The sequence below is a fragment of the Sardina pilchardus genome, chromosome 1 (assembly GCF_963854185.1).
Source record: "Sardina pilchardus chromosome 1, fSarPil1.1, whole genome shotgun sequence".
In the NCBI taxonomy this organism is placed as follows: domain Eukaryota; kingdom Metazoa; phylum Chordata; class Actinopteri; order Clupeiformes; family Clupeidae; genus Sardina; species Sardina pilchardus.
Window position 1 is genome coordinate 25,400,865 of NC_084994.1, and position 9,722 is coordinate 25,410,586.

The 9,722-nt window shown below is 43.4% G+C and overlaps 1 protein-coding gene across 3 annotated transcripts; it reads left to right on the top strand.

The window, feature by feature from the left end:
- Positions 1-244: 244 nt before the first annotated feature.
- On the top strand, positions 245-9,136 carry LOC134086491 (uncharacterized). Of its 3 annotated transcripts, none has more exons than XM_062540032.1 (12): positions 245-640; positions 849-1,022; positions 1,518-1,679; positions 1,964-2,297; positions 4,261-4,335; positions 4,756-4,871; positions 5,255-5,391; positions 6,155-6,248; positions 6,695-7,123; positions 7,419-7,596; positions 7,754-7,878; positions 8,175-9,136. In XM_062540032.1, exons 1-12 carry the CDS (start codon positions 629-631, stop codon positions 8,496-8,498), a joined length of 2,160 nt encoding a protein of 719 aa, XP_062396016.1. In that variant the 5' UTR covers positions 245-628; the 3' UTR covers positions 8,499-9,136. The 3 variants fall into 3 exon arrangements, with proteins under 3 accessions (XP_062396016.1, XP_062396017.1, XP_062396018.1); XM_062540033.1 differs by having other exon boundaries at positions 4,789-4,871; XM_062540034.1 differs by having other exon boundaries at positions 1,518-1,637.
- Positions 9,137-9,722: the final 586 nt, after the last annotated feature.

Consider the following 9,722-nt stretch of genomic DNA (forward strand, 5'->3'; position numbering starts at 1 on the left):
CAAGTGATGCCCACCCCATGGCATAGAGAGGAGACTGGTGATGTCCTCGGGTTTTACTGCAGTTTTAAACAGCCATCGCAGTCACTCAGGTGACAGCCCTTCATGCTGAAAACTTTGAAGGTAAGCTTTTCTTTTTTCCCCTGTTCCAGTAGGTGGCGGTGTGTGTTTCTACGCATACTCAAAATGTGTCGAAGAAGAGGAAACGGGCTCTGGCAGAGGTGTTAGGGTGACAGACAGTGGGCGGAGGAAAACAGTGGCAAGTCTTTGCAGTCCAGGTTGTGCGTCGCTTTGTATCACACTTTGATAAAAAATTGGTTTTGAATAGACCAAGCAAACGAAATTAACGTAAGCACGATCAAGGGATACAGTAGGCCTAGTTACCAGCTAACTGGTTAAACTGGAAATGAAGTCCTAGTTAACTAGCTGGGACTATAGCCTAATCGCTTTCGGAAGAGTAACATCAGGTAGTGGGCACAAAATTAGGAAATTCCATTGAAATATTATGTAGGTAATGTTACAGTTATTTGGGTGTTTTCCTAGCCTACTGTAGTGAGGAAAGAAGAAAAGGAAGCAGAAACGGCGAGAGCATTGTCATCCCCAGTCACACCAGCAATAACGTTGCATAGCCATGATGACTCCCGTGAGTAAACATTTATTTTGGTTTACCAGTTTGCCTCTGTTGTATTGTCTAGCTGGTAGAATAGCCGTGGTATTCTCGTACTGTAGTCTTTTGTTCTTCCCCCTGACTCGCTATGGCAGTAAAAGACAGACGATACAGTTTGCAAACTGAGTCTGGGACCTCTGCTTTGATACACGTATAACGTTAATCTTCTCTTCTTTGTTCGTAGTGTGACGTTGACTATGCCTTGCAAACGTTGATGTCGAAAATTAAAGAGAGAGAGCTGGAGTCACAGCGGGCGCTGAGCGAACACGATGTGGCAAACAGACTCTTGAAACTGCAGCTTCAGGAACTGCAGAACAAGCTGAAGGAAAAGGACTACCAGTTAGCGGATGCCAATGAGGTAGCAGAACTGCGAGCGCCTTGAATTTTGTGCGTCACGTTAAACTGTTTAAGTCTTTAGCTCTTAACTTAACATGTTCAAATGTGGTGATAATAATGGCAGACAATGTCTATTTTTAAACATGCTTTGTAAAAACAAACCTCAATTTCTGTGCTTTGTGACATTACTCTTTTCCAAACATGTGTGATCCACAACAACAACAACAACAAAAATACTTTGTCATACCAACTTGCATGCCTTTGTGACTGCTCTCTATTTGTGACCGTAAGAGCAATAGCTGATAGATCCACTGATGGGGCCATACAATCATCTCTCTGCTCCATACTGATATACTGTGATATACTGTGTGTCTCTCTCTGTCATGGGGATACAGAAGAACTATAAACTATACAAAAATGGAGTGTGTCTTCAGCAGTTATAAGTTAACGCTGTGTGTAAAAGATAGAACCAGAAGATAGTGAATGTGTCTTTGACTTGTGTTTGTCTCCTTTTCAGACGATCCGTGCCCTGCGGAGTGTGACGCAGATCATCACCGGTCTGCAGGACGAGATCAGGGCCCTGCGCACACAGCTGCTGTCGTCCCACGCTCACAAACATCGACTAGTCGCCACACAGGTGCAGAACCCAGAAGTCCTCGCCAGCCCCATCAGAACGCAGGTCCGGAGCTTATGTTAGATGCACACATTATCGCATGCTTATGGTTGTGCAAATAACTTTACTTACACTAAAGTTGGGCAGGTATTGAAGTATCTGGTTGAAATATCTCATTATGATTTTAAGCCGTTGGTCCTGAAGTTTTGACATAGTGTAAGAAATGCATGTATCTCAGAACGTATATGATCGGATGCAGTAACTAGATAGTAAGTCGTGAAGATTCTTTGTTGTTGTTTGAAGATGTTTTAATACTTTACTTTTTTTCTTTTCTTTTTTCTTTTTTATAGACGTCTGATGACATCACCCATCACACTCTTGATGACATGGCCCATCACACTCTTTTTCACCCCGCCGAAGCTGGCCCCATGGGTCCAGACTACATTACCCAGAATTCCACGCAGGAGCGCACCCTTCTGAAACTCATCTCTGACTGTGGAAGGACAACCGACGTGGCTGTTGCGGGGGTCAAGCAGGAGGAGCAGGAAGGGGAAATGGACGAAGGGGAAGCCGGAGGACTCGAGGGGCGGGGCCCTGAGGAGGGGCGGAGCCCTGAGGAGGCGGTGAAGGTGGAGATGGAGAACAACAGCCAATGGGACGGAGCCTTTGAATACAGCCATGCAGGTAAGTAGCCTGACCAGCCAGACCCACATCAAGATGTAGGGACTTGGAGCTCACCGTAGACAGGGCTCAATCGGAGGGGTGGGATAAACAGTTGTCTTTCAAATTCCCTCACCACGCAAAAGGATAGCGCTAAACGAATCATCTTCTTGTTTTCAAGTAGCAGGATGCTTAACGGTTTGCAACTTCTGGTCGCATGTCAGTCACGATTATGTTAAGCCCGCCCACCGATTCTATACACGATGTGATCGGTCCGGTGATTTCTGCACAAAGCCCAGCTCCCAAGCTCTAGTCTACGGAGAGTTGCTAGACTAACGCGGGCAGCAAATTAGACGCTAGAGGCGTCCAGATTTCTAGGCTAGCAGGTAAGGGGACCACATCTCTTACGGCACATCTAGAGAAGCTCCCTGTTAATCAGGGTGGATAAATCGACTATGAAAATAATCATTAGTTTGTAGCCCTAGTTGGTAGTAGCCTACTTTCTTTGATTGTGTGATTGTATTTCTCATGATTTTGTGTCATTTTTAAATCTCTGATCCCTTTTGTTATCCTTGAACATTTGTACAGTATTTTGTCTTATGTTGTTGTTTCTCACTTCTACTTCTGTGTTACGTGGTTTTTACACGTGTTTGCATAGTACATGCAGTACATATACGTTTGTGCATACGTGTTGTATATCCTCTGGGCTACACAGTCACCTTGTGACTGTTTGGGTTGCTGAACCTGAGCAGTTGTTCTTAAGGAGTGCTTTCTGTGCTATGGCCACTGCTGAGTTAGCCTGACGAGCCAGACCCACATCAAGATGTAGGGTCTGGACACTCACATTAGACAGGGCTCAATCGGAGGGGTGGGATAAACTGTTGTCTTTCAAATTCCCTCTCCACGCAATAGGATAACGCTAAACTAATCATCTTCTTGTTTTCTAGTTGCAGGATGCGTAACCTTCCCTCTCCACGCAATAGGATAACGCTAAACGAATCATCTTCTTGTTCTCAAATAACAGGATGCGTTACCGTCGCAACTTCTGGTCGCATGTCAGTCACCATTATATTAAGCCCACCCACTGACTCTATACACGCTGTGATTGGCCCGCTTTTATTTTCCATTTCTCAGCTCCTTAGCTCTACGGAGAGTTGCTAGACTGCCCCGCCAGCCAAATTACATTTGCTGCCGCTAGGGGCGTCTAGATTTCTAGGCTACTGCCTAGAGAGACAGTTACACACTGAGCATTGTTGCAAAGCAAAATGCAATAAAATAATCATTGTAATGTGTTTTTCGGTTATGCTGTTTTCATAATCATTGGAAGTCATAATTGGCGATTAATCGATTAATTGCACAAGCCCTATTGTGCACATTTGCCAACACTGGCAAACAGTCAGTGGAGTTCATACGGAAAGATATATGATGCTGGGGGAAGGGTTGATATTGAAATTTAGTAATTTGGAATGTTTACAAAAATATGCTCAAATGTAACACTTCAATGAAAACACCCCCCTTCTGAAAATAATCTTTAGGCGCTTCAAATCTTTGTGTGTTGTTGATTACCAAAGCCCTGGCTGTTGGAAAACAGGTCCCAGTGAGGCACAGACTCTGGTTATCGGTCGTCAAGAAGATGGCAAACTCCATTTGGTACATTTTAGGAATATTCATCACTTGTTTAGTGTAGTACGTTTTAAACAAAACAGTCACTCAGAGGATGCACAGTTGCAGAACCACTGCAGTAAATGCTCGTATGGAAATGTACTAATTGCACCTGAACCAGTTTGTCATCTGATGGAATATAATGCACCTCTGACTCGTATCTAGGACGATCAATGGCGTCTTTTTAAACCATTACTTCAAGGGGAGCCATTTGCTGTCTGTACTACCAGATTTGATTTATTCTGTGGTTCTATTTATCTGTCAGTGTAAAAGGTTTTGTCCACTTGGAGTAGCGTACTTTTCCTCTGTTTACTTATGTGTGTAGCTCACGACAGTGGAGAACTACCAGACAATGACTCTTCGTATGCCTACAGCAATCATGAAATGGCCGCCATAGAAGGTAAGTGCCTTTTTAAATTGATCTCATCAGCATTTTAACCGGAAACGTACCTAAATCTGGTAATGTGTCAAAGTGAACTAGCTAGCTGTTGAATGTTAGGTAATATTATTAGCCGACCAGCCAGGATTTGTAATTAGCCAACTAGGTTTTGGTCATTAATGTCGGGTAAAATAACTGATGTGTGACAGCATGCTGAGTAATCGGTATGGGAGTAGTGTACATTTGGAACATACAGTACACACTATGTACTGTCGCATGCTGTAGATATCACATTCTTCAGCTAGGCATCGAGAAATGGGTTGTGCCTTCAGTCAATGCACAATGTGTAGATTTTACAAAATTTTCAATGAGCAGAGTTTACCATATTTTATACATATATGTGTGTATATATATATTATTTTCTATTGTTGTTGTTTTCAGCGGCAACATCCAGCTCTTCGTCTCATTCCTCAGACTCACCTGCGGTTCAGAGTGCAACCCAAGCTCGAAAAAGGCAGTTGGTGGAGGCTCCTCTTGACAGCCATTCAGCGAGCGCGGTAAGCTTTTGCTCCTTTTGCACATTTAAACTTTGCTCAAAAGGGAGGACATGGCATTTAAAGGATGTTTGATACAAAACTCTTAACATGCTGTAATTAATCCAGCTATTAACTGAGGTACTTAATGGAGAAATCTGCTGAGTTTTCATATAGATTTCCATTTCTCGAGGTCACTGAGTACTCTCAGTAGTCTGGATCATGTCTGAAAGGAGCTAATGTACTGTAGCTAATACACAGGAAATATATATGTTGTTTAATTACTGAACCTTGTATCTACGTTTCAAATTCTGTTTTCATGATATGCTTTATGATTGTTCACCATTACTTAAAAGACTCAGCTGTACGGCTTGTAAAATTTGCACCTGTGACCTGTTAAATGTTAGATTGTCCAGACCGCACTCCGTTCGAAGCTTGGGGGTGACCGGATATTTCAGGAGTACAATAAGATGAAATGTCTCTCCGATGCCACAAGGAGGAAGATGGTCAACATACTGGTGGCAGACATGATGGAAAATCACGGGTAAGTCTTACAACATCTTCCTTGTTGTGGTGGTTGTTGCTATTGTTTGTTATTATTGTTGTTGTTGTTGTTGTTGTAGTTATTGTTGATGTTGATTTTCTATCCTTATTTGTGCGTCTTTCCTTTATTACTTCTTCAAAGGAGTATTATTCATTACATGCTTAGAAATGCAGTGTAAAGCATGTGGTGAAATGGTTATATTCAAACTACTCATGTTATGAATTCAAAAGTTCAAAAGTCAGTACCCGTAATTTCCCGACTATTAGTCGCGGCTTATACATTGATTTTGCAAAATTTCTTCAGCTCTGAGGTTTATACAGAGAGGCAGTTAATATGGTGTTAACATGGTTTTGTTTCTTTTAACTGGCATGAAACACTGTCCTGCGGCTTATACACAATGTGGCTTATATGCGGGAAATTACTGTAGTAATGATAAGGTTGGTAGACTACAGGGGGGTATTCCAAGTACGTGGTTTAGAGACAAATGTAGCTTAACTCAGAGTAAGTGATAAACCTCAATAAAACCTCAATTAAAACAATAAGAGCCCAGTGGCATTTTTTTGTTTGAAGAATGAAGCCATACAACTCTTCTAGTAGGAGGTTTGCCACTTACTCTGAGTTTATTTTACCAGGTTTGTGATTAAACCACGTACTTGGAACACCCCTCTGATGTTTTTGTTTTTGTTTTTGTTTACTTGTATTTCCCATGTGTCCATTCTGAGTCTGAGCCTCTAATCCGGTCTTGTCTTGTCCTGTTCTGCAGAAGACCCCCACCAGTGAGTGTCCGAGTGTCCTATGCCCTCGGAATAGTCACGTTATTCCCACTCTTGAAGGATCTGAATTCCAAGAACGGTTATGTAAGTATCTGGATGAAGGGTATGAGTTAGGTGGGATCGTATTGCTATACAGTAGGTGATGGCGACATTGGGCAATTCCAGGGAAAATGTACTTTTTGTCTTTTTCATAACGCCATTGAAATGCCTTGGTATTTATATGAATGATAACATTATTTTTTGTGCATTTTTCTCATGTACATTCTTCAGCCGAAAATAGCAAATGCTCAAATGCCATGTAATCATTCACATCACACCATACCATTACATATTATCGGCGTTATGGACGTGACAAAAAAAAAAAAACACGTAATTTTCCGTTGAATTGCCCTATTATTGTCACATCCTTCCTCGTACACATTACTAAATGTTTCTGTGTGTTTTTGAATATGCATCTGTTTGCAAAATCTAGAACGTTCCATGTTTACAGCAAGATGTGTGAGCTAAACATCGTGCCGTGCCTTTTTCAGGAGCACTACTACGACCACCAGAGCGGTTCCGGTTACTTGGCGTGGAGGCTGAAAACAGTCCAGCGCTCCTCGTCCAGCCACATCCCGAGATCGTTCTCCACCTATCAGGACGCCCCGAGGTCTCTCTCCACCTATCAGGACGTCCCGCGACGTCTCTCGGCCTATCACGACGGCCCGCGGCGGCTCTCGGCCTATCAGGACGGGCCGCGGACGCGGCGGCCGGCCCACGCGGCGCCTCCGCAGCTCTCGGGCGAGCCGTGTCAGGAGGCCGTGACGCTCATGATGAGCCGCTCCGACGACGCGGCTTTCGTGAGGGAGAACATGAAGGCCACGTTCGGCCGGCGACAGGACGTGGTGCACGACCCCGAGACGGCGTCGGCTGCGGCCGTGCTCGACCTTTTCCCGCGCTTCCTCGACACGCCTGGCTTGGTGAGGACAAAAAGATAAAAGATGGAGATTTTAAAGGGGAAAGGGGAAACTCTATCCTCTATATATTTTCCAAGTGGCCAATTTGGATTAAAAGCATCCTTAACAGTTTGTTTACCGTTTTGCGTTTAAGCTAAGAGAGCATTAGACATTCACAGGTCAACTAAACAACAGAAAAAAAGGCCTAGCAGACAGATTTTGATAACACATTACACCAGTGGTTCTCAAAGTGTGTAACTAGCTACGACGCTAATCGTCCTGCATGTTCTCACGGCTGCCTCTTTCATCTGTGCTGCAGGTTAATCAGGACTTCACCGTACTGTTTGGAGAGGAGGTGTCGGGCCGATTTCTGTCGCGGTGGCAGACGTTCTACAAGCCCAGGATCATCGACGACTGTAAGCGACTCCCCCACGGCACACACATGGACAGCCTCCTCTTCCTGTCGTCACTGAGCCAGCCGTCGGAATGGTCCGAAGGTAACCAAGGGCAACCTCGGGAGTTGTCGAATGCACACTGCACAGTGTGACCTAAAATCACGTTAGCAGTCCGTTTGGAATCAGACGGATTCAAATGCGGCATTCATTTTTTTGTTTCTTTGTTTGTTTATGTATTTATTTGTTTGTTTGTCAACAGATTGGGAAAGTGACCTGGCAACCATCCTTTTGCTCTTGCATCTTCTGCCGCCAACTTCGAAGGGCAAGAAGCACAAGAAGATCAGTGCAGCGGAAGCTGGTGACCATCTGGTGAAATTCATGAAAGTAAGATGTCTCACTTTTCTACATGCAAACGTCATCACTCTTTCTGTTTGTCTTAGACACATTCTCTCTTTTTCTTTCTCCCTTTCTTTCTCTCTTTCTTTCTCTCTTTTTTCTCTCTCTCTTTCCCCCTCTTGTGTCTCTCTCTCTCTCTCTGTCTCCCTCTGTCTCCCTATCTCTTTCTGCCAGGCTCTCTCTCTCTCTCTCTCTCTCTCTCTCTCTGTCTCTGTCACTCTCTCTCTTTCTCTCTCTCTCTGTCTCTCTCTCTCTCTGACTCCGTCTCCCCCTTTGTCTTCCAGACGGGGCAGAGCATGGAGAACTTCCTAGAGGAAGCTCGAGGAGCACCCCCGTTCCTCCTCTGTATTGGGGAGAGGAAGAGCAGCATTCAGAAGTACTTTGTGGTCCTGGAACAGAAGGCCATCCCCTGCGAAGTGAACGCCGCCCCCGCGGCCTTCGACGAACTCTTCAAGGCGCACTTTGTGTTCGGCCGGTCCTACGACGAGCCCCTGTACAACTTTTTCACGTTCCTGCAGACCACGGTGTACGGCATCGACGTGGGCAGTGCCAAGGAGAGCCCGCGGGTGCGAGAGATCCGCGCCAGACTTCTCAACAACAGCCACTGAGGGCAAATAGAGACCGAATCACACAAGTCTTGACTGGTGATGTGTCTTTGTGTTGTTGTTGTTATTAATACGTTGTTATTTTCACATTGAAAGTTTGACTTATTTTAGGTTAAAAAATGTAAAAAAAAAAAAAAACCTTGCTGTATTTGTACAGTTTTCTTGTTCCTCAGATGTGTAGTAGACTGTACAGGCACAACAGCAACAGTTATGGATCCGGGTGATCCTTGTACTGGTGCAGACAATCATAGGATGCCGTCAGTAGGTGGTCTTCAGAGTATTTATCGTGCGAAGGATACAGTAGGTCGTCTGACACAGCGATCTGAAATTTGTTCTCAGGCTAATATGTTTCAGAAATCAGGCACGCTTCTGATTATGTAGATTCTTGACTGTTTGGTTTCTTGACTATGTGGTCGATAGATTGTACCTTTTCAATTTTTTTTTCAAATTGCTTTTTTACATCATATATACAGTATATATATATATATATATATTTTTTTTTTTTTTTCTTTTACATTTTTGATTGGTGTGTGCTATATCATGAAGATTAATTTTTCACCCGTACTCTTTGAAATGGTGAAATTTGATACAGTATTAACAACATATAACAGTGTTTTTGTTAACTGTTCTTGATAAATTCATTAAAAATGTAAATGTTTATGATGTGCTCCGTGGTGTCATCTTTAAAGGAGAGTTCAAAATGGAGGCTTCAAGTGACCAACATACTTCCTGTGCGAGAGCCACTCTTTGCTGACACAGTTTGCTGTGACCACTCCACTGAATGACCCTGTAATCCGTGGAGTATTTTTTATATATATATATATATATATATATATATATATGTATATATATATATATATATATATATATATATATATATATATATATATATGTATATTTTTGGGGCTTTTATGCCTTTAATGATAGGACAGTTGAGAGAGACAGGAAGTGAGTGGGCGAGAGCGTTGGTGTGGGATCCGGAAAGGACCACGGGGCGGGAATCGATCCCGGGTCGCCGGCGTGCGGTGCATACGTGGAGTATTTGAGGCAGGACTTAACAATACAAGACTGAATGAGTTCATCCTCATTTGGCTCGTGGATCAACCTGGAGGGGAAAAACTTGTCACCTTTTTTTTTATGAAGCAGTTCCTCTAATACAAGCAAAACATCCCAGCCTGCACAGTTGAACACTCATCTCTGTGGAAAATTAGGAGGTCAGATTTCAAA